Here is a 24978-nt window from a genome sequence, read left to right as displayed (position 1 = left end):
CCTGTTGAGTGAACTGGCTGCTTATTCTCCCTTCAACAATGAGCTAGTTGTGGCGTGGTGGTTAAGAATGCATTCTTGTGCTGTTGTGTGTTGCCAGCTCAGTCTCTGGTGATGGTGTACTGGTGGATGGGCTCAGCCTGGTACAGTCTCACCTCAGGAATCACATTCCTGGATGTGTTCCTACTCAGCAGGTAATAGACTCTTTGTGTGTGTGTGTGTGTGTGTGTGTGTGTGTGTGTGTGTGTGTGTGTGTGTGTGTGTGTGTGTGTGTGTTGCTAAAAAGCTGGTGAGTGAGCATCTTCAGGAATTCTGTATACACATATTCCATAGCAGCCGACTGCTGCTGATTTTTTTGAGTGCGTGTGACTGACTCATCCTTCCCCCCTCAGGCGCACTGCAGGTGTGAGGAAGGCCATTCTGCTCTTCCTCCTCGTCCTCCTCCTGGCATTCGGTGAGTTCAACCTCCACAGTGCATTCTACGGTCTTAATGACGGAAATAGACACCTATGCTCAATGTCTGGTATTCTCTCTCTCTCTCTCCTCTCTCTCTCTCTCTCTCTCTCTCTCTCTCTCTCTCTCTCTCTCTCCCTCTCCCTCTCTCTCTCTCTCTCTCTCTCTCTCTCTCCCGCCCTGCGTTGGCATGTAGGCATGTGGTATTGGTATCCCCACCTCTCACGCAGTCTGTCTCAGATATATGTGAAGAGCAAGCCCAGCCCAGCTCCACCAGGCCCCATCCAGCACAGAGTTAACGTGAGTTCCTGCTAACACAGCATGTGCTAACTACTCTATTCAGCATGTCATCACAACATACACAATGATGCTGTATCCACAGTGGACACACAGCTGTTAAATACCTGCATGTATTAGCATTCTCTACTGGATTATATGAGTAGGCTCTTTTTGGTATTGGAAATCATTGACAATAGAATTAATTTGGAGTTTCGGAGGCCATGTTAAAAACAAGTCATTAAAGCAACAGGATTAAGTCCTTTTAGCTTAAAATAATGGCTTCAAGCTCATGTTGATGCCCCTCTGACTTCCAAAAAGGAGAATTGAGTCTCTAACATTGCTGATGTACACTCAGACCGCCTCGTAGTGCATTATGAAATACATCATGCATTACATCATGTCCTTGTTGTACAGTGTTGGAGCTTTTCATCAGTTTTAGACCAATTAGGTATCTCCTTAATGCTAAATAGGTACCCATTACATTGAAAGTTGCTTGAGTCATCCGTAAATGTGAAATGAAACGGAAGTGCGACATTGTATTCAGGCCTGGTTGTCATGACGATATCTATCTCAGGCCCCACTTCTCCTCAGTTTCCTGTGCGGCTTTCTCAAGAGTGTGCACGCTGTGCTACAAACCACATCCTATCCCCCACACAGCCATGCTCATAGCGTTGCGCTATTCTGTCTTTGTCTCTTCCCTTCTGTCTTCTGATAGGATGGCATCCCTCCGGCCAGTCTGTCCATCCTGAAGGAGGAGATCTATAGGCAGCTGCGTGAGCAAGAGGCCCGGTGGTCAGAAACCGCGTCCCAAAACCTGGAGAGTGTAAAGGTATGGGAGGAGTTAGAGCAGAATAGAACGCAGGGAAAGACCATGGAGGAGAGGGGGGAACTCACAGGTGGGCTTGAATGATTGAGTTGACTGGAATGTGTTTGTGGTTTCACCAGAGAGAGATCACTCTTCTGAAACAGGACGAACAGAAGCAGAAGCAAGCAACTGAGGTGAGACATTTCACCATGAGCAGAAGATGAGCTGACCCCAATCACACATGTCCACTCCCACAATTACACCATTTAGTTACAGAAAGCTCTCACGCTAGTTTCTTCCTGTGCACCTCCCTTTCTGTCCTCACCCACCCACAATATCCCCTATCTTGTGTTTCATTTCTTGTTGTCATGGTCGCCAAGTCAAACAGGAAATACAGCTGTTGAGTTTAGAATATGGAAGCTTTAACTTTGACATATGGCTTGTGGTTTTAGGTGCTGCAGACTGCTATTAAGAATCTTCAAAACGAAAAAGTGACAATTACAAGGTAAGCCAAAGAAGTCTCAATTTGATAAATGGCTCTTCAGCAGAGCAAAATCAGTGTCAATAGGCTTATTTTACATTAACACATTTATGTAAAGTAGTATTTTACATTAATAAATGTATGATGTTTGAAGACATCATAGATTTGTTAATGTGTAATACTCTACCAACATAGAGGGCAAACATTCCACTACACACACACACAACATGTTTGTTTACAGTATTTGTTTTCTAGGCGTGTCTTAGCAATCTCTTTAGTTCCGCCCACGTCAGGCGGGTGCTGTGCTGCAAGTCTCACAGCTCTCTATCTCCCTCTAGTGTGCACTCCGAGCAGCAGAACTCGCTGGGCCAGGAGCTGGAGGGGGTCCAGCAGCAGATCACACTGCTGAGATCTGAAGTGTCCGACCTGCGTGCCGCCTCAGACTCACTCCAGAACAGGATCACATCCCAGGAAGCTTCTCAAACCAAAGTATGCACGGCATCCCTCAAAGTCTTCATAAATTGTTTAGTCTTAAAACAGACTCTCTGTCATACACAACCTGAACACACAAACACACTTGCACATTTCCACATTGTAGATTTGCCCTCTGTACATCTTTTGTATGTCAACATCTTTTGTGTCAATACAATAGAAGTCTTCTACTTCTTTGCCAACATTACATTATATTTGAATTTATTTATACATTTTGCAGACACTCTTGCAACTTTTTATTATGATTTAATTACACATTTACTTTCCTCAGCTATTGACCGCAGTGCTTTGGTTTTGAGACAAGAGCTTGGTGCTGTTGCCACCTTGACCAACCAAAGATACATTTAGCTCAAGATGCTCATATTGCTGATGATGTAGCATGGCTCATCACTAATGCCCAGTTGCCCCTTGTTGATTTGCCAGGCTGCTGCTCAGCTGAAGGAGGACTTGTCCAGCTGGCTTCTGCAGAAACTCTCATCGCAGCGCCAGCCCCAGCCTCTGCCCAGGGACGTGGTGCTGCAGCCTCACCTGCAGGGGGCACTGGAGGCCCTGGAGCAGCGTCTGCTGACGCGCCTGGCAGAGGAGAAGGAGAGCCAGAAGACGGACGCCTGGAGGACTGTGGGGGAGACGCTGCAGAGGGAGGGGGTGGGGGCCATCACCGTTCAGGTGAGGAGGAGACCACGTGTATTCCTTGACCACAATTCAGCCATCAAATACTGCCTCTTTATCTTAGGGGACTGGCAATGACTTTCTCACTGCATTCTTTGCTGTCTGTGGCTATGGCAGTGTTTCTCAAACTTTTCCAGACCAATGACAATACTCACTGAACCAAAGTACCAGTAGGGGTTAAGTCATTGAGAGACCTCAGACCCATTAGACCAGCCTCAGACGAGTCCAGGAAGTGACATAAATTCTGAAAATAAGTACATCATTTACTTTACTCTTTATGGAGAATACAGCTGGAAAACACTTTTACAGTTCATGGAAAAAATAGTCACATTAGGTAGAAGATTTTTATTATTAATCGTAATTCACATTTATTTATTAAATAATCGATCGCGACTGACTGTCCACGAGATATGCCAGAGTCAGCTGGAAGGAGCTCGTGACTCACGCATAGGGAATCAAGGCAGATATTGCGCGAAATTTTGGTTTATGGCTATCGTTTGTGTCCTTCCTATTCATTAGCATGAACATGATGACTGACTAAATAAATTACTATGATGTTTAATAAACCATTGTAGGCATACAAGTTATCATTATATCACATCACATCAATTAAGTGTTTTCTGTAGGCTAGGCTACTGTGTGACATGCTTTACACTAGGCTACAGCATATAAATCAACAATAGGCTATCAACACGTTTGCAGTATCACTGTTGCAGAAATCACATACAAGAAGGCATCCTCTTGATTGTTTGTACATTTTTGCACATTCCAACATACAGTAAGGAAGCAGCATGAGGAAACTTGTCGTTTTTTTGCCTTATTTTCGAACTACTTTTACAAGTCTGCAGTATCACAGCTGTTACAAGAGGGTCTGGCGTCCCTTTGTTATGATGCATTTCCTGCGACGCGGTCATTCGTCTCTAAATGACTTAACTTTTTCTCCAAAGTACTCTGCACCTTGCTGGTTGTGTCAGAGGTTTTGTTTGATTTTCTTTTAACTAACCCCGTCTTGACAGTTTAATAGTTATGTTTCTAGTAAGTTAATATGTATTCCATAACTTTCATCAATTACACTGATAATTTGTAATCTAAATAAAAAGTGTAAACTGGCATAGCTACATAGGCAGTGTCACAGCAGACAATTCAAATAATGTATTACATATACAACTCACACCTTTGCTTTGGAGTCTCGCATAGGCAGTTTAAGAAACACTGATGGAAAATATGATATTTTACCACATCTGCTTAAGGACCACTAGGGAGCGCTAGTGGACCATCAGTGTCCCCGGACCACAGTGAGCAACATGGCTGTAAGGGAGCACTGTCCCTCAGCAGCTACCTCTGATATATGTGGAAGAGCGCCAGTCAGATGCATACTGAGTGAATGCTGACTATATTATTTTATTCTAGTCACACATTTTTGTCAGCTGCTCAGTCTGTATATGTGTCTTAATATGATGCACACAGGTGAAATGTGTTTGCATGGAATGACTTAAGAGACCCAGGTGTGGCATTTGTTTGACACATGTTTGCTGCCTCATGTATGTGTCATTTTCTTTTTCATACTTATTTGTTTGTGCATTTGCATGTGGAGCAGGATGTGGAACAGATTGTGCACCGAGCCTTGAGTTTGTACCGAGCTGACGGGATTGGCATGGCTGACTATGCGCTCGAGTCTTCAGGTAGGAGAGCACTTAGTCAATGTGGTGTGCTGCAACTTGTCTTTAATGAGACATTGTTGTAGCTCTAACTCCTCTTTAATGAGACATTCTTGTAGCTCTAACTTCTCTTTAATGAGGCATTCTTGTAGCTCTAACTTGTCTTTACTCATCCTGTGGCTGTAACTGGGGTGTGGTGGTGTGTGTGGTCTGTGCACATGTAGGGGCGAGTGTGATCAACACACGCTGCTCTGAGACGTACAGGACCAGGTCGGCTTGTCTGAGCCTCTTTGGGTTCCCCCTGTGGTATCACTCCGAGAGCCCCCGCACGGTCATTCAGGTACAACTCCACTCTATTTTCTCTCCCCAGCACCATCCGTCGGCCTCTATTCTATCACCAGTCACTCTTTCTCTCAATTTACCGCACACGCTTGCAGATTATATAAATATATATACAGTAGGTATATCATTTCTGTGTGGCGGCCTTTAAAGAAACAGTACTGAGTTCTTGTTGTAAACAGGCAAGAGACCTGACTAACGGCAAGAATGAAAGTTGAATATGTATTTTGGCAGTGTACTGTGGGTTTCCAACCAAGTAGAAGGCTTTATTGTTTGTTGTATGGGCAGATAGTGGGAAAGACGACTTTATCACATGACCATATCACATGACCGTGACCATATGATTTCCTGCAGCCTGAACTGTACCCTGGGAAATGCTGGGCTTTCCGTGGGGGCGAAGGCTTCCTGGTGATCGCGCTGTCCTATCCAGTGCGCATCACTCACGTGTCCCTGGAGCACCTCCCGAAGGTCCTCTCTCCCACCGGCCGCATCGACAGTGCCCCCCGCAGCTTCGCTGTCTACGTAAGTCGCCTGAAAGTTTGACCCAAAACACATGTGACATTCTGTTGTTCTCAGGAATGCAGCTGGCACTATGACTCATGTGCTTGCGGCATGTCATCTGTCCTGTCACCAGGGTATGTCCAATGAGCACGAGGAAGGCACCGCTCTGGGGACCTTCACTTATGATCAGAATGGGGAACCTGTCCAGACCTTCAAACTCCCGGTGAGATTGGAGCCTTGCGTGCGCCGTTTAGTCATGCCACACATTAGTGTTTACCACATCCGGGTTTCTCTTCTCGCTTAATCAAATGGCACACGCAAGTTCCCTCCTTACCCACATCCTTCCACGTAGCACCAATCTCGCTTACTTCTGTCTCATCCTTTTTTTTCTTGTCCTCCGTGACCCTTCTTCTGTCTCATCCTTTTTTTTCTTGTCCTCCGTGACCCTTCTTCTGTCTCATCCTTTTTTTTCTTGTCCTCCGTGACCCTTCTTCTGTCTCATCCTTTTTTCCCCTTGTCCTCCGTGCCCCTCCCTCGCTCTCCCCCATGTCAGGCCCCGGTGAGGAACGCGTACCGGATGGTGGAGCTGCGTATCCTGAGTAACTGGGGCCACCCAGAGTACACGTGTGTGTACCGCTTCCGAGTGCACGGCGAAGCAGAGGAGGCCTGAAGACGGGAGCACAGCACGGGGGTGGGGGGGGGGGTGAGGAAGGAGTAGAGAGCGGTCAGTTGAGATTTCAGTTAGAACCCCCCTCTCTTTCTGTCCACTGTCCACTCATGAAGGTGATACTGCTCATTAGATCAGGAGTTATCACACAAAACTGCCTCATTCATAAACACACACACACATTCTGTTTCACTCACTGTTTCACTCACAGACACATGCACACATGCACACAGTGTTGGAAAGTAACGGATTGCTGATTTTATAAATCCATGTAGTTACATTATAGTTTAATATAGTTTTTTTAAAGATTGCACCATTATACTCTTTTGTAAACAAGCTACTGCATCAGACAGGCCTCCAACTGACCCATCTTCTCACCCGTGTTGACACACCAGTAAACAGGAAAGCGTGAAAAAGTGTCCGAGCATGTTCAAGAAAGTGTTACATCTGTTGTCCTCTGCTCTAGTGCTGCAAAAAGCAAACATAAGGAAGGTTACATCTCTTAATATGTTGCTAGTGAAAACAGAACACAAAATATCTGCTAAGCGATGAAAATATCATTTGACTTTACCAAATTATTTTTGAAAATCAGTGATGCAATCTGAAAGTTACATTATTTACAATTTTACAATTATTTACAATAGAAAATATTTTTACCCATGTAAATTCCATAGTGTAATTCACCCATACTGTGTGTGTGTGTGTGTACTCAAAACCACAGGCAACGCATAATATAATATTTCAGTCACAGATTACAGATATGTACATTTGTTGAATACTTTGCACTATTTAAGCAAATTTATTGCTATTGACAAATGCATAGGAATGTTCCCCTTTGCTATTTATTGTTTGTATTGATGAAGAGAGGCTTCTGGTGTTCTGCTACTGCATCTGTTGCTTAATTTGGCTTTGTCTGATGCTTTATGGTCATTTTATGCACTGCCAGTTCTCAGCTAGCAACACATGCCTAAGAGGAGGTAAAGTTCGTCTGCGGGTGTTAATCTCTCCTCTTGCTTTAAATATATTCATTAGTGAGACACACATTTCTCCAGTACAGAGATGCGCTCAGCAAACTATATTGACATGCATGCTAGACATGATGCTGTTTGCAGTTTGATAGCTGACTAAGATTGAATGTATTACATCTGTTTGAAATATTTTTATTTTGGTTTGTCAAATACAGTGTTATTTTAGTTTCTTTTCTTAGTAAAGCATTTTTAGGAACTGATTAGTAAACTGATTTTATTTAAAGAGAGTGTGAACATGTAACTTGCAGGTTAAATTTGTCACTGTTGGTAGGCGATCCATGGAGCTGGACAGTGGGTATACCCCGAACATTCTATTAAACACTGATTGGCAATGGAAAAAAAAACCTGTTGCAGCGATTACCAGTTGTCACCTGATTGTTTTAACAATCATACTTTTTGAAACAACACTGTATGAAGTTATAACAATTAATCAACCAACCATGGAACAAATAACATTCCATACATCATACTAGGAGTCATCTCTGGCTGGGGGGCACCAGCCCCATGTGCAGCACTAGATTAACCACAGGTGCTACTGTCCCAGCGGAGCCACATTTGTGGGTGACATTAGCTGTACCGACACCAAGATTCTTATTTTGTTTTTTAAATACAGTACACTTCAAGACATTTAAAGATTTTTTTGTTTGCTTCATATCCCTACAAATTAATTAATTATCTTAGCCTGCAAGTTTCTCTTTAAGCCATTTGTTAAAGCATTTCTATTTTTTGCTTCCAACTGATACTTGAAACTGGGTCATGGATGGAAATATTTGACTATATATTTTTGTAGGGCCATAACTATTGGAACAGACTTGAATCCATCGGGGCTATAATATTGTTTTGTAATATGTAAAAAAAAAAAAAAAAAATGTATTTTGAAATGTTAGAAAAAATCAGTCACATTCATTAAGATTTTGTATTTGAGATTTTTTTAAGTGGAAATATTGGCCTCATTCTTTTTTAATAGTTTTGTTTTCAGTGTAAGATGTGATCATCATAGGCTTCTTATGTAAACACAACTGATATAGTATTACTAAACAAACTCTCCAAAAGGCTAAAATCCATAACATAGATTCAAAGAAGGTAGAATTACACAAACACAAGTCTGTACTCAAAACTTGAGCTCACAGCCTTACTGTCTTCATGGGAACATGAATGTTAACAAGTCAGTGGTTGGTCATGTTTAAATATTATGCCTCTAGCCATGTCTTTATTTACAAGACCGTGCATCAGAACACTGTTCTTAACACATGTTAAATTGCTGGGAGTAACATGGCATATAGTTATGCTAAACAGATCATCATATATTTTACCTCTGCATTTATAGATTAAAAGATTTTGTGGTACTGAATGTATTTGAATTGTGTATGGGTCAGATTTCTAAAACAAGCTGAAAGATTACCGTAACCAAGTTTATATATAAACTGGACTAGAATATTGATATATAACATTTGAGTGAAAGTTAAACATTTTCAAGGTGTTCCTTAGTGGTGGATAAACATTGCCTTGTGTTTAAACTTCTGATTATTTATGCCTTTTTGTCTTTATCTGCAAGAGTAAAACTGATCTTTGTATTGTGCTTGTTTTATTTTATCTTATACCACTGAAAAAAAGTGTCTAATTTAACAAAACGTATATTCAACATATTATGCACTCAAGTATTTTCATTTTCAAGGGTGTTGAGAAATATGGTATAAAAAATGTTTTACCTCATTGTGAAAGTAATCACCAATACGTCAATCACAGTAAATTACTCAACATGTTACGGTACATTTCAGATATTCTCAGAAGTATTTTATTTTATTTTTTATTTTATCCATTGTTTTTATCCATGTTTCCTGTAACATAAATTGACATTGGTTGTTGGATATATTTTCCCTTGCTGGTTTGGGGATGATAAGATATTTTATGACAGGGTATCATGACTAAAGTGCTTCTTGCTCCTTTGACATAGCTCATAAATAGCTGTAGAACATGTTGTGTAGTGTCTTGATTATCAGATATTTTCCCCCACATGCATATAAGCTAACCATAGCTGAATATCCGTAATCAAGCATTGCTTTTGTAATATTTGTATTCTTAAATAAAGTTATTACTTTAATAATTGGACTAAGTGTTGATTACGATATCATCTCAATATAATATTTCTGAACAAAAGTAAAACATCTGCTTATGGCCCCTGCCTATGGCCCAAGGCATAGTTAATCTACAGTATGCATCCTTTGACTAACATTTGAGTCATTGATATGAAAGGCAAATACATTATTCTGGGGCGTTTTTGCCTTTATTGTGATGGGAGGAGACTGACGTGAAGCGAGTGGGAAAGAACCTGGATGTAATGTGGTACAGAAATACACAAGTATATTATTTTGGGCTGTAATTACATCAGCCCAAGGAGACAATGCTGTGATTTCAAACTGGGTTACTTGAGAGAACCTAGTACAGATGAACACATCATACAACACATCACACAAATACCATTATTCTGTAAGCATAAGGTTATCTATTCAGCTATTCCACTGAGAAGAATGGGTGTGGAGATGGATGCAGAATGTAAATATATAAATTTGATGTAAATTCAAATGTATTTTAGCAAATTCTAGCAAAATTATTTTCTTAAAGCTGCAGTTGGCAAGATTTTTTTGATCATATTCACTGAAACCAACACTATGCTCTGACAGAACAACATAAATCAGCCGTTTTTAGAAAAAAACCCACACTTCTACCTCCACCTAGAGCCTGTTATTTGTTTTGCAAAAATCCACAGCTCCCGGTTCTTCTGGTCACATCAGAGCAGGGCTGTGTGAGATCTGACTGTCAATCACAGTCTGGTATGCACTGACGAGCACAAACTCAATGAGAGGGTGCTCGGTGGTTGTGGGGGAGGGGCATGAGAAAACATTCAAAATTTTCCCCTCAATCTGTCAGACTTGCCAACTGCAGCTTTAACTGTCCTGTTAATAAAGGCTGAAACCCCAAAAATAACCCTGTAACAAGTAGATGGTGATTAAATCAACCAAAAGGCCACTTGTTTTCCCCTCAATAGCTGGAGGGTGTTGCATCTGCATTTGCAGATGTAGTTTTTCACACTGTTTGAGGAATACGTTTACAAGAATTTGTGGGATAATCTGCTGTGCCGAGTGTGATGCTATTTCTCAGAATTTTCAATGATGTTTAAACATATTTACTGTGTGGCTGTATCAATACTGAATCAACTAGATGTACCACAAAGCGGTACAAAATATGACTGCCACTCAGTCCTGCATTCTCTCCGCAAAAATAAATCACACTTGTCAATTTGTCTCCATCCCCTAGTCAAGTCAAGTTTATTTATATAGTGCATTTCATACACAGAGGTCATTCAATGTGCTTTACATAAACAAAACCAAACAATAATAACAAATAAAAGCATAGAAGGGCAATATAGTCAAAGAATAGTTCAAAAGGTAAAGATCTTAATAAAAAGAAAACATAAAACACAAGGTAAAATCATTTAAAAATAAAGAATAATTAGTAAGCAAAAACAAAGGCAAAAGTAGTAAAAAAGTAATAAAAGACCAGGTAGAATTGGTATACTCTTGCTCTTGCAACTTTTGTGTACTGTATGTGTGTGTGCATGTGTGCGTTTGCTTTTGTGTTTATGTGTGCTTCTCTGTGTGTGAGTTTTCGCTTGTGAGTGTGTGTGTGTGTGTGTGTGTGTGTGTGTGGGGGGGGGGGTAATGGGGTGTGTACGTCTGCTTATCTGCGTGTGTGTGTGTGTGTGTGTGTGTGTGTGTGTTTTTTTATGTGTGTGTGTGTGCGTGTTTGTGTGTGTGTGTGTGTGGGGGGGGTTGTTTATGAGTGTGTGTGTGCGTGCACGTGTGTGTGCGACGGATCAAAACGAAAAGCAATGGTTCCGTGTCATCCTGGGGCTACGTGCCCATCAATTTTCCTGCACCCCGGTCTTTCAGTGTTCCGGGAATCATTGACACAAAATTACTGAAAAAAAAAAAAACTTTGACTAAACCTATATTTGCTGCGCTGCGGTCATAATAACTGGAATCATCAGTGAGAGAGGCCTGTTCTATCTACATGTTGGCTTTTAATCATTCAGTTTCAGTTGTGGTTAAAGTCCTGGTTAATGCATGTTGTATGACTCTTTTAAAGGTACACTAAGCAAGATTCTCAGCTTACTGTAATATATACAGTATACTGCATACCTTTATATAACCTTTCTGATGCCAATTTTATGGTAAACAAACTTGTAATAGGCAAATCGTTGACCTAGCATAGCTTTAAAGCATAGTAGCGAGTTGCTACTGAGAAAACCAACCATGCAACTTCAAGAACGTCGGCCCAACAAAAATCTTGAGAATTGTGAAACATTCCTTGTCAGTAGATATAGCTCTTTGGAGATCCTGTTGTTAATCCTTCCCCTCCACAACAAAAGCCTTTTGTGTACAGGGGGGACAAGTAATCTGGATTACATAATCAAATTACAAAAAACAAGTAACTATAATCAGACCGGATTACATAAGAAAGTGTAATCAGATTATAGTTACATTGTCGAAGATTACTTGATTAGATTTTGTTTATGTGTTTCAATACATACAGGGATGGGCAAAGGTACATCAGGACGTAGCCTATTTTTAAATGTATCAAAATAAACTACAAAATACTGTAGCCATAATGTATCAAAATAAAATACTGTATTTTAGTATTTTGAAAATACTCAAAATACATTTTTCAATGGGGCATGGAACACTTTCTAAATTAGCTTTTTTACCCCAAACATTTAGGCTATTAAAACTAGAATAAGACTACATATGGAATATCACACACCAGGTATTCCAAAACGGTTCAAAAGTTCTAAACAGGCAAATTTATGAGCAGGGATGGATTACTGAATGGGCCTAACAGGCCCAGGGGCCCAAGTGTTCAGGGATCCCTGAAGCCCAAACCTTTGCGTGAAGTCACTACTATGTTCTCCAGCCCTGACATCGTAATAGAGCCCCTCAGTCAAATAACATAGGTTATGTTATGTGATATGTCTTAATAGGGCCCCTCAATCATATAACATAGGTTATATTATTCACCCTGATATCTAAATGGGGCCCCTCATTTAAATAACACGGGTCACGCTATATGTGATAATCATGCTTTGTAATTGCCATCTTTTTTCACAGCAAGATGCCTTAAATGTGGTGATGGTTATATTATAAGTCTCAATCTGTCATTTATTTGCACAAAACTTGCCAGAAGTCATAATTTAAGGGGTTATTGCCTTTTAGCACACCCAACTGCGACCCAGCTGGAGAATAAAATGGACGCCTATTTTGTCCACTTCATGTGAGTGGTTCTGTGCAGAAATACAAGACCAGTTGATAGTCATAATTTGTGTTTAAAAGAGGAAGTATAAGGCTACATGTGTGCTATAATGTAGCAGAACTAGGGTGACCACCAACCAGACTCAAAGGAGGACAAGTTATCTATAAAGTGAGGACAAATTGGCCAAAATGAGGACACCCCCAAATGTCTGCTCATAGACCTAGCTATTATAGTTGAGTACCTGTAGCTAGCTGGTACATATCTGTGTAGTCTGTACTGTGTGAACTTCAAGTGGAGTTTTAATGTAGAATTACATACTTATGGCCTTACTTTGGGTCAGTTTTGGCTACTTTTTGGCTGGATTTGGGGGATTTTGGACTCTCTTTAGGATGTTTATGGCCATATTTTGGAATGCCACAATTGGTTTTGGGTGAGTTTTGGCCTCCTTTTGTTTTGATTCTGGCTTGCCTAATTTGGGCTATACTCCCTTGTACATCCCTCCAAAACTCTGCCAAAAACAAGCCAGTGTTGGGCCAAATTTGGGCCATACTAAATGTGCTATCTGGGTAAGGAGAGAGGAAGTTCTGTACACAGATTGTGTATAGCCTTTTAAAACATTACTTTTAAATGCGCTACGTCAATGGAAAACTAGACTGGAAGTGGCCGTGCGCTCTCCTCTCCAGTGTCCCATGTCTACCAAAAATTGAAGGTATCAAATGCACGTGGTTCCGCTTGGACTTGTGGGTAAAGACAGCCCTCTGTGGTTTCAACACGGCGCCATTTTCGGCTGCAGACACTGTTTGGGAAGTTACTGTTTTAGTCTTGAAATTGTTTGAGTTACAAAAAATAGCGATAAGAAATGGGACGAAAGAAGAAGAAGCAGATGAAACCTTGGTGCTGGTATCCTTTTCAAAAAAATCACTCTGTGTTCACTCAAGTATTTCTGAACCCAATGTTTAGTGGTAGAGAACATCCAGCACGTTTTGTGTTGTAACGTTAAGCAAGCTATGAAGGAAATTAGCTTGCTAACGTTAGCTGTACCTACCAGATCCTGTTAATGAATTATGTTGTCTCAACGTTTGTCGGGAATTTGTATTCTGATTAAACTATTCTATCTATTCCACCAACGAATGTCGTTATGTTGCGGTTTAAACATGTTAATGATTACACATAGTTTGTTTCACGGGCACCACTTAGCACTAGCATAATAGGTTAGCCTTACAGCTTAGCCTATGTAGATCTACATTTTTGTGTTAGCTTCTTTCGTTAGGCACCGTCACGATACCCATTCCCCAACCTGGTTATAACAGTAGAGGTACAGTTACACGGCTACGATGAGACATTGTTATCGACTATTCCTAGACAATACATTGTATCAAAATCATTTTAGTCAATATAGAAACATTGTAGCTCTTTGTGTGCGTTTGTGTCCCACTCACATTCTTCATGTGCTGTTTATCAAGGACGTAGCAAGCAGAAGTGACCGGTCTCTAACTAACAAGAGCATAACAATGCAGTCTTTAAAAAATGTAACTGCGTGCATTTATGAAGCTACACCCTAACATTGTTGTGCTCCCCCTACCTATGAATCTGCTTTATGTATGGGTTGGCCAGCTTAATGGTTTGCTTTTGTAGTTGCTGTTTGGTTCTATATGTTCTATCATGTAACATTGTGCAGCTTTGTAACTAGTCTGATATGCATTTACATTTCCAAGATTTCTTTTCTTAACTGAAATCTCAAAGGTATTGCAACAGAGACTTTGATGATGAAAAAATACTCATTCAGCATCAAAAGGCGAAACATTTCAAGTGCCACATTTGTCATAAAAAGCTGTACACTGGACCTGGCTTAGCTATACATTGTATGCAGGTAGGGCCAATATGCATCTTGCTTTTTAAACAAATTGTTCGACAATTAGATGACAATTGGCCATTGTCTAAAAATGAATGTCTGCTGTTCAGGTGCACAAAGAAACAATCGATGGGGTACCCAACGCCATCCCAGGTAGAACGGACATAGAGCTGGAAATCTACGGCATGGAAGGCATTCCAGAAAAAGATATGCAAGACAGACGGCGTGTTCTTGAGCAAAAATCACAAGGTACACTCCCACCACCCCTGTCATACGGTTTTGTTTTAGTTAGTAACTAGCTTTTATATCGTCCTGATTGAGAAATCACACCTGTTATTTCCACTTGGGACTGAGGCCATTCATGTGTAGTTTTGGGGTTCATGTTGAAAATCCTGTGCTACTGTAAGAATGGGTTTTTTGGCTAGTCTTCATCAAATAGATCGCAGAATGACCTAAGTCAACAAATTAGTAAGTCTTTGTCAGTGCCTACTGCAGAGCAATTGCTAGCAGGAATGGGTATCGTTAGGATTTGTCTAAGGCCACGTCTGCAGGAAACCGTTTTCACACCTTTAGTAACATTGGTGAAAAAAATCTTGCGTCCTCACGAAGAGGTGAAAATGAGCCAAAACGCTGTAGTGCATATGCCAGTCCAGCAGATGTTGCTATGGCGGTACAGATGCTTCACGAACACTACTTTATAGAATATAGAATTATCTAGCAGTCTTGTGCCAAATGTGCCATTTACCTTCGTTACTAACAGTTGATACTTTCTGCTGTCATCAAATCGCGCATTCGCATTTAGTAATCACATTGCATCTAATGTAGGCTTAACATGATTTCTAAGCAACTTGTAGGCTCATTTCTGACTTCACTAGACTATGAATGCATTTATTTATGTTGTAAGACATGTGAAAGAAATGAATGACACCGGCACTACGCACAAATTCATATAAACTTAAACTGGACTCAGTGAAATGCGCAGTTTTGAAAACGAACGTTAAGGGTTGTTTTAAGGGCATGTTTGTGCATGCCCATAGCCAGCCACTCTGAAACAGTCAAAGGAAACTTAAAACGAGTCAAAGTCGAGACAAGACCCATCGTCTAAATTTTGGTGTCCACCACTCTAGTTCATCCAAAACAAACCAGAAAAGGGACTCAAAGTGCTAAATACTGGAATTATCCTTTAAGCCAGGGGTCTCAAACTCCTCTCAAACGCCCGCGACCTATGTCATGCTACATCTTAGGTGTTTTCCTGTTAATTTGTTATGTGGGCAATATGACAAAAATAAATTTAACCTGCTCAAATATGTTCATCCAGTATTTAGTGAAAGGTGCATAATTTGAGGTGCTTGCCATTCAGTGGGAAATTAGATGGGCAAATTTACCCCCTTCATAAACTTTTCTTTATACTCAAAGATTTTTACATTTACAGTAGGACTTTATCTCTGACCACTTTCAAGCCATAGCCTTTTGAAATTTTACCTACCTCCAATCAGATGACATTGGCAGAAGTGGCCCCCAGCTCATTTGAGTTTGAGACCCCTGCTTTAAGCCAATGCTCGTGAGCGATTTCATGACCATTGATTGCTATTGTGTAACAATGTGCCATGTTATAGCCTACCTTTTCACATTAAGCATTTCCCCCTTGAAAGCAGACTTCAAGCAGAAAAGCTATGCATCTGTGGTGTCTGCCAGGTATACTGTTGTTCACCATTGCGTTCAGAATGCAGACACAGTGCTGTGTGCTCATTGTTTTTAATATTGCTACTTAATCCGTAATGACACTAGCAACTCTGGCCAACGTAACGTTAAAGGTTGTATCAGCAATTTCAGGCCCAAACGATCCGCTAGCTGCCTGCCCCATAAGCAGGCCGTCAAAAAAACTTGTAGGCAACCATCAAGCAACCATTGCTACCATCAAGGGTTGGCAACCCCTCAAAGGCAAAATAAAGTATTTTAACCAATTGCACGGGAGGGGGTAGTGTGCAAGCTCTGTTTTGTTTGAACATCAACAGAAGTGACGTATCCACACTATCGCTGATACAACCTTTAACTAGTTTCTAGTCCTGTCTGGCACAGTCTACACGCATTAATCATTACTGACAATGGACCAAATAGTATAATTTTCAGTGGACCACCTAAAGCCAAGCTTAATCAGTACGTTTTGTTGTATTGGTTGATTGCTGTGCCCATAGCATAACATAATTTAAGGTTTGGTTGTGTTTGCTCATGCCTGTGGCTGAAATCATGAATCTCTCCTACAGGACTTAATATTTGGGCATTGGGCAACATTTACTTCATTGTCCTACAGCATAGGTCAAGATGAGTGTGTTGCTTACTGTAATGTGCGTGATTGCTTGATGTGGTTTTAAATGTAACATTATCTTACTTGCAATGTGAGCTACTCTTGAAGTAGTGGGGTGATGATTACGCTTAAAACGAAAACAAGTTTATTTTGGGACTTGAGTGCATGTTTATGTGGTCTACTTTGACAGAAAGTCAGAAGAAGAAAAATAACCCAGATGACTCCGATGAGGAGGACGATGACGAGGCTGGACCTTCCTTTCAGCAACCAGTCGCCCAGCCACAGCCTGGATACGTTCCCCCGATGACTCAGCCCGGCATGCCCCCAGGCACTAGGCCGCAGGGGATGCCACCTGCCGGCTACTCAGGTACTCTTGAGAGCCGCACGAGTGGATACAGTAGACAGAGAGACATGGGGAGATTAAAAGTAGAAGTGTAGATGTGAGGAATCAAATATCCTGAGCAACTGCCTTGGTTTTGTGTCCCAGTAGGAATGCCACCGATGATGCCGGGTATGCCACCGATGATGCCCGGGATGCCACCAGGGATGCCAGGCATGCCACCAGGGTGAGCGTTCTCTCTGGTTTCTCTGTATAAACTTTTGGAGTTCTCCTTCTCCTTACTGTGCATTTAACTGTTGCTGTTGTTGTTTTTGTTTGTTGTGTTTCTGAGCAGGATGATGCCCATGCATGGTGGTATGATGCCACATGGTCATGGTATGCCCCCTATGATGCCAGGAATGCCTCCAGGTGAGCCTCCCTGTTGTGATTCTGATCCCCTCTTTCTCCACATCCTCTCAGGCACTCTCATTCAAATGAAATGTCTGCATATTGTTATTGCATATTGCCCAATTAAGGCACATTTGCATTCATCAATCCGTGATTTTAGTTTCAGTTTAGTTTACCTTACCTTTATTGTCATTGTACACATAATACAATGAAATTTGAAGAGCTGTTTCTTAAGGTGCACCACATTCAATGACACAACATATACATACCCATTTCATACATACTGTACAGCATAGTCCTGAGGTTCCATAATTATATGGATATACTGCAAGGTTTAAAATATTGCAAATTGCCCTTATAATAAGTGTCTACATAAAAAAATAGCATATATATATTATGATAAGATATACATATGCTATGGAATGTTGACAGCCTATATGTAAAAGATAAGTTTTAATAGGGCAGGCCAGGGGTAGATAGTTCTGCAGTAGATTTGCTGTCTCTCTGAGCGAGGTGGATGTAGTTGGCAAATCTAAGAGCTCTGTGGGTGTCTCTCCTCCAGGTATGCCACCCCATGTTGTCCGTCCCGGAATGCCTCCCATGGGTCCGGCTGCCCCGGGCACAGCCCCTGGAATGCCCGCCAGGCCTGCGGTGCCTCCAGTCACCACCCCATCCGCTGTCACTAAGCCCTTGTTCCCCAGCGCTGCTCAGGTACTCTGCTGTGGGCTCAGCTGCAGTAGTCCAATACCTCAGCTTGACTAATATTATAGTAGTTGATATCCAGACTGCCAAAGGAAGGTTAAACAGGAATTGCTTGCTAATGAATTGTAGATGAACACATGATGTAACAAATCGGCAGTATTTTTTGTACCTAGTGTAGTCAAGAATTGGAGCCACTTTTCTAACTACTTTAAGAACTTAAAGGGGAACTTGGCAACTATTTCAACGTAATAAACCCGTTTAGAAATCATTCGGATGGTTAAATGACCTGTTCCGGTGAAAATAGTGACTTTCCTCAAACAAGCCTAGCGTCCCCAGGCGAAAACCAACCTTTGCAACATTGAGACTACCGTCCCAGAAAGAGAAGTGAGAAACAAGAAACTTCGTTTTTAAATCGTTTTCTTACCTTGTAACATCCACATAGTTCTGCCAAACTTATGCTAACCGTTAAGCTAGCTTGTAAACAAATCCATGTGCTTTATCGTTACCTTTTCCCACAGTTTGAAATAGCATAATGCACAATTTCTCCAGCAGAGGGGGAAATCCTGCCAAGTTTCCCTTTAAGGGACAATTCTGGTTTGTACAAAAAAGCTCCATAGCCAATAACAATTTAGTTAAATTAAAATAGTTTCATGTTCCCAAAACTAATGAAAATACTGGAATTGAATACACAGGAAACTGCTGGTAGGGATGCACCGATACCATTTCTTTTTTTACATTTGTGTATTTGCTGATACCGAGTACTGAGATTTCTACCACAAAAATAACTATTAGGCTAGCATGAAAAATTAATGCTGTCGGCATTAACTAGGGCTGTAACGATACACCAAACTAACGATTTGGTTTGTATCCCAATTTTTGACCCACAGTTAGATACATACCTCGATTTGTTTTGTGGGGGGCGGGGTGATTTGAACATGAGTTTTGCTTTCACGATTGTGAATGTTGTATTTAGAGAGAGAGAGAGAGAGAGATTAAGGTAGGCTACTTCTATACTGTTTGTTAAAGTTGCACGCATAGCTCTACAGTGAAAGCTATGAAGTTATGGTCTTTATTTATTTTTGGACAATGTAGCGGTAGTTAAAGTCGGGAGATGTGTTGCTTAGGCCTAAACTGCATAGCGCTGCTGGAAACACTGGAATGGGTGTGTCGCGATTCTGTCTTCTCACACCGCGACACAGGTTTGTGAATATGAGTGTCGCCATTCTGTCTTCTCACACCGCGACACAGGTTTGTGAATATGAGTGTCGCGATTTTGGTTTCGATACCCATATACGTTAATCATAATGCGATTAAGGACCAAGTATAATGTGTTAATTTTCTTTTTAATCACATTAACCGAAGATTTTTTATTTTACACTGTCACTTGTTCTGTTGATTCAGAAAGAATCAAGGATTCTTTTTGGCTCCTACTATTTTGACCCTTTGATGCACCCTGTCTTGTTCTCAAACTGGCAGAGGCTCAGACACTGTCTAGTAGGCTTCTGCCTGGTCCTTCTCCTCTAGTCATGGAGATCATAAACACTAACGCAGCTTTGAAAAAAACTCCCGTTTGGATGAATGGCGCAAAAAACTCCCAGTTGACTTGGAATTAAAATATCACCGAAGGACTTAAGTTTAAACTATATTCTACGAGCTAAACATTGTTTACACTCCAACACAATTGATCAAATTATTCGCCAGACTATTTTGCATTGTCTCCACTCTGTCTCACTAAAATCTGGTAGGGCAACAAAACACAAGTCACCTGGCCTAGACTGTAGGGACCTTTGTAAAAGTGGTATGGCTCTTTTAAGTGCGTAGTGTGGCTCATAGAGCGAGTGAGAGAGGAAAAGAGAGAATTTTGCTACCAAAGCAGAGTTGGTGAAGGAGACTTATGCATAGTCTAAACCAGGGCTATTCAATTACAAATTCATTTGGGCCACATTTTAAAACCACAGACTTGAGCCGGGCCACACATTTTCAGCGACCAGAAAGCAGGAGCAGAAAAATCGTGTAATGCCTAGCAAGCAATGTTTATAATTTGATTGACCTTTCAACTTGGCAACAATGAATGTCACTTCAACAATAAAAGTTTTATATAGATAAAATATTTAATAGTTCAGAAAGTACATATCAAAGTGCATAAAAACAGATCCTACAAGAGGCCTAACATTTGCTTCGCCTTTGAAACCAAGTTTACCAATTGACCAACTTTGGTTACTTCAGACACAGATCAGGTGCATTAAAAAACAAAAGATTAAACAGAACCTGAGATATGGTGCTTTTGTTTTTGAAATTATAAGCATAGCCTAATTAACATATATTTTTGGTTAGGCTACATCTGACCTAGGCACATCTTGTGTAGATAATCAAGAAAGTGCAATTAAGCAATGGCTTTTGTTTGCCTCATGAAATGAACACTGAACACTCATATCTGACCCTGACACATCACAAAGTGCATTTAACTAGCCTTATAATAATATAATAATAAAATCATATAAAATAATAATACTCAAAGCAAGTAAAAGATATCTGCTGTGCATGAATGATAAAAAATCTGATAATGAAGGCCCGCTAATTGAATAGGCCTGGTCTAAACTATAGTCCATTAAATAAAGCGGTGATTTCTCGCACTGAAGTTTTGTCTTGCATTTGCTTGTTGCTCACGAGTTGAAATGAATTGCACACGTAATTAAGTGGTATCGGTGCGTAGTATCTGATTCTTATTTATTTATTTTTTATGAGTATGAGCCCAGTATCGGCCCGATCCTGGTATCGGGGCATCCCTATCTGCTGGATTGGTTATTTAAACATTGAAAAAACGTATTTTTCATCATGTTGTCATATTTCCGTTTTCTTGAAAACAGTTGTCTTTGTTACTATCAGTATTGTTACTGCTCTGATCACAATGTCCTGTAAACCCAGAACGTCTCTTTAATTAGTGCCACCCAGTTAAGTGTGCCCTGTGACCTGTAGCCTCAGTCAGCCCCGTCCTCTCTGTGGTGGCCGTGGTGTGTGACTGTGCTCTCTCTCCCTGTGCTCCAGATGGGGTCGGGTGTCCCGAGCACGAGCCCAGCCTCCACAGGCTCAGACCCAGGGTCCACCGCTAAGCCCCTGTTTCCTAGCTCGGCACAAGTACGCCCCAGTTTGTGTGCTCTTCTGTACTGCACTGTGCAAGCATGTGGACAGTATGGCCAGGGCTGTGTTTGCGTTAGGGCTGCACAATTATTCCATCTTTAATCAAAATTGCAATTTGAATTCATCCAACTAACTAATCCCAAATGCTGCAAATAATCATGCCGTTTTCATCTCATGTATGATGTTAATATTCATGTCATTCTCCATGACAGACAATGTAGCTCGCCTAACAGGAGTGGTGTGTTTCTCATGCACTAGGCATGCTCACCAATCAGAAGTCTCCCAAATTTTGAATATTGAACTGAAGCTTGGCTTTGAAAAATGATACCTCAAATCACAATCACAATATCAGGAAAAGCACAATTAGATAAGTTTCCCAAAATCGTGCAGCCCTAGTTTGCATAGAGAACCGTTTTGTTTTTCTAGTTTTAATGGTGAACAGTTTGCTCTTCATTAGGAGGAAGTTGAAATAGTTGTGGTTTAAGTAGTGTTGCATGCTTGCGTGTGTTGTGATGTGTGCGTGTGAGCAGGGGTTAAAGTGGGGGGGGGGGGACGCAGTTCCGCCACCTCAGATAAATGTATTCTTTCATACCAATGATATAGCGCAATGATGTTGTTAAATTAAATGTTGAGTTATTTTTTTGCGTGAGGTGACCAAGAAGTTAGCATTTCTTGTCCAAAAAATATTGCTACACCACGATACTTAATGTTGTTCAACGGTGAGTCATTTTTCCCCGTTGCACCGACACCACATTTTAGGGTTCCTCATCTGCCAAATCCCACTTTAACCACTGCGTGTGAGTACATGCTCTAGTTTGGTCATGTTAGATCTGAAGTGAAATGGGTCGCAATGGTCTGTCATTTTTAAAAAGTGGGTCCCCAGAAAAAAGTTTGGGAAACACCGCTCTAAACAATATGCCTTCTCCTGGCAGACAATATTTTCAAACTGCAGTGTAACAGTCTGAACCAGGTCCTTATAACTAGCTTCACGGCTGCATCTTTTCTGGCTCTTGGTTCTACTTGAGATATTTTTTATCCTTCTGCAAACCAGATAGGTTGTTGTCTCATTGAATGACAAAGAATGATTTTGCATTGTTTTCTTTTCTTTAAAAACTGCTGATGCTTTTGGTCAACTTTTCCTTCTTCAAAAAGACAATTGGCACATACTTTCGAAGAATATTTCTGTTGGTTCCCTTGTGATAAGCTCTTTATTTTTTTTAATTTATTTTGTATTTTTTGGATGACTCACAGCAACACTAACTGGCACAATTGACATTGGTCTATGCATCTGCAGTCCCAAAGTTTGTTAGTTGAGCACATAGACAGTAAAATATTGGCTCTTCTTAAGAAGCAAACGGAAAAAAATGAAACACAATTGATATGCGACCAGAATCTCGTTACAGATCAACAACAAAGGGGTCAGTAGAAACTGTTTTATGGGCTGGACTGGAGTTTGAGACCGCTGGTCAAGGTCTAGGCTCAAATAGTCAGATATGCCTAACCAAAAGGACCAGAACTCTTTTGGGGGGGGGGGTTTCAGTGAGCCAATTTGATCACTACTCCCAAGAACCCATACGATGGCCTTTGACCTCTCTAGGATTATGTGGTATAGTGCAGCCATGAGGCACAATGTGTCTTGAGTTGCTGCGCTTTGGGACTAATGGGTGCGTTTGCTCTGCACAGGCTCAGCAGACGGCGGCAGGGCCGGCCTCCTCGGCCCCCTCCACAGAGCCTCCCAAAGCAACATTCCCTGCCTACACCCAGGCGGCAGCCTCTTCCTCCTCGCCTTCCAACCCCCCTAGCAGCGCCGTGGCCAAGCCCCCTGCCACGGTCACAAGTAAGCCCGCCACTCTCACCACCACGAGTGCAACCAGTAAGTTGATGCATCCAGATGAGGATATCTCGCTGGTAAGTTCTTGAGTTTTGTGGTATGCCCTTTTTGACAGTAAGTAAATGAATTGTAGAGGAATGTTTTTAAGTAAACTAAGGAAGCTTATAGCACGAATTACAACAAATGTGTGTTAAAAGTGACTGTAATTCAGATGAGATGTGGTTTTTACCTTTCCCCCCTCTGAGTGCTGTGGAACTGGTTTTGCCCCCTCTGAGTGCTGTGGAACTGGTTTTGTTTCGATGTGGCCTTGACCCGCTCTTTTCTCTGGTGCCTGCGCAGGAGGAGCGGCGGGCGCAGCTGGGTAGATATTCTCGGCTCATTCCGCGTCCCGGCCAGGCTAGCATGGCCGCCGCCCCAGCTGGAGCTGTGGCGGGCATGATGCCCCCTCAGCAGGGCATGCCCCCACAGCAGCCCGGCATGAGGCACCCCATGCACGGTATGAGACTCTGCTGGACCAACAGCCACTGCTGTATTTGGAGATGGCCTTTTGATCAGCAAAGCCAGGTGGACATGCAAGTAATATTTGTGATTTCTCTGTGATTTCTCTCCAGGTCAGTATGGCACACCTCCACAGGGTATGCCAGGCTACATGCCCGGCGGGATGCCCCCATATGGACAGGGAGCACCCATGGTGCCACCCTACCAGGGGGGACCACCAGGGCCATCAATGGCAATGAGGCCTCCGGTCATGTCACCCGGTGGACGATACTGATGCAGGCTGTCTTACTAGGTTTGGAGGTTAAAAGTTTTCCCCCTCTAGTGTTTTTTTTTTTTTTTTTTTTTTTTAAATTAGCCAAACCAATGAACTGTGTTTGAGGGAAAAAATGCAGCGAAGAGGAAAACTACATATGGAACTCTGATCCGCCATGACACACCCCAGTGGAACAGGGGGACAGGAGGATGTGAAGGGAGGAACTCTTCAGCTTAACACATGTGTGGCTTCTCTTCTCTCCTTCAGGTTGTTTAAAGACAGTGTAGTGCAAATTATAGTGTATTGCAGCCCCCCCTCCCCCCGCCCGGAGTAGCACGACTTTACCACCAGTATCCAGGCAAGTTCTACCAGTGGAATGTGTCTTATTCTTAGGTGAAGCCTTCACAGCACAGTTCCAGTGCTGTTGGACTTCAGGTCCCCAACATTATGCTTGGTGAGGGCTTCCAGTTGATGGTTCATTTTTGTCTCCTGTATACAGTAATTCAGGGTTTCAATTCAAGGTTAAATGTCTTTACCTCTGTACTGTTTTTTTGGATAATGAATTGTAATAAACATTTGCTTAATTTGGTTTCCAAATTTTTTCAGGCAGCTGTGTGAGTTAAAATGGTGGAAAAGATGCCCATCATTGTTTCCAAAACCCAAAATGACGTTTTCAAATGCCTTGTTTTGTCCACACACCAAAATTAACTGTCATAGCAGGGGAGTAAGTAAAGAAACTACAATCAGACAATTTTAAATTGTTGACAACTAATCAATTAATTGTTGCCGTGGCAATGTGTGGTCACAGGAAGAGAAGTGAAGCGCCGTCTCTCTGAACTAGTTGACCGTTATTAGCGCACAATTAAGATTCAGTTATTCAGGCCCCATAAGCTAGATCTGCTATACTAGTAGTTCACTAAGACTTTAATGACCACTTAAAAGGGAGCTCGATGAAAGTTTTGTGATATATTATTTGTGGCCCAGGCAGAATTAAAA

At 41.5% G+C, this 24978-nt stretch overlaps 2 protein-coding genes across 5 annotated transcripts in view; both read left to right on the top strand.

The window, feature by feature from the left end:
- Positions 1-6377, top strand: part of sun2 (Sad1 and UNC84 domain containing 2) — a 14000-nt gene extending 7623 nt beyond the window's left edge. Inside the window, exons 6-18 of the mRNA XM_048249069.1 lie at positions 98-191; positions 390-451; positions 647-750; positions 1445-1558; positions 1675-1728; positions 1987-2039; positions 2354-2504; positions 2931-3173; positions 4774-4858; positions 5059-5174; positions 5528-5695; positions 5808-5897; positions 6228-6377. Coding sequence (XP_048105026.1) covers positions 98-191; positions 390-451; positions 647-750; positions 1445-1558; positions 1675-1728; positions 1987-2039; positions 2354-2504; positions 2931-3173; positions 4774-4858; positions 5059-5174; positions 5528-5695; positions 5808-5897; positions 6228-6344 — 1451 coding nt within the window. The 3' untranslated portion in view covers positions 6345-6377. The remainder of the gene's footprint in view (positions 1-97; positions 192-389; positions 452-646; positions 751-1444; positions 1559-1674; positions 1729-1986; positions 2040-2353; positions 2505-2930; positions 3174-4773; positions 4859-5058; positions 5175-5527; positions 5696-5807; positions 5898-6227) is intronic.
- A 7045-nt stretch (positions 6378-13422) lies between these two features.
- znf207b (zinc finger protein 207, b) lies at positions 13423-24566 on the top strand. 4 transcript variants are annotated; one of them, XM_048248702.1, is made up of 11 exons: positions 13423-13576; positions 14420-14546; positions 14639-14777; positions 17024-17200; positions 17321-17399; positions 17508-17581; positions 18123-18271; positions 21308-21397; positions 23084-23308; positions 23571-23727; positions 23843-24566. In XM_048248702.1, exons 1-11 carry the CDS (start codon positions 13536-13538, stop codon positions 24001-24003), a joined length of 1419 nt encoding a protein of 472 aa, XP_048104659.1. In that variant the 5' UTR covers positions 13423-13535; the 3' UTR covers positions 24004-24566. The 4 variants fall into 4 exon arrangements, with proteins under 4 accessions (XP_048104659.1, XP_048104660.1, XP_048104662.1 ...); XM_048248703.1 differs by having other exon boundaries at positions 13424-13576; positions 17324-17399; XM_048248705.1 differs by lacking the exon at positions 21308-21397 and having other exon boundaries at positions 13425-13576; positions 17324-17399.
- Positions 24567-24978: the final 412 nt, after the last annotated feature.

The sequence above is a fragment of the Alosa alosa genome, chromosome 7, assembly GCF_017589495.1.
Source record: "Alosa alosa isolate M-15738 ecotype Scorff River chromosome 7, AALO_Geno_1.1, whole genome shotgun sequence".
Taxonomy (NCBI): Eukaryota; Metazoa; Chordata; class Actinopteri; order Clupeiformes; family Clupeidae; genus Alosa; species Alosa alosa.
The sequence above is the reverse complement of the archived record's forward strand: the minus strand, read 5'-3'. Positions and strand labels throughout refer to the sequence as shown.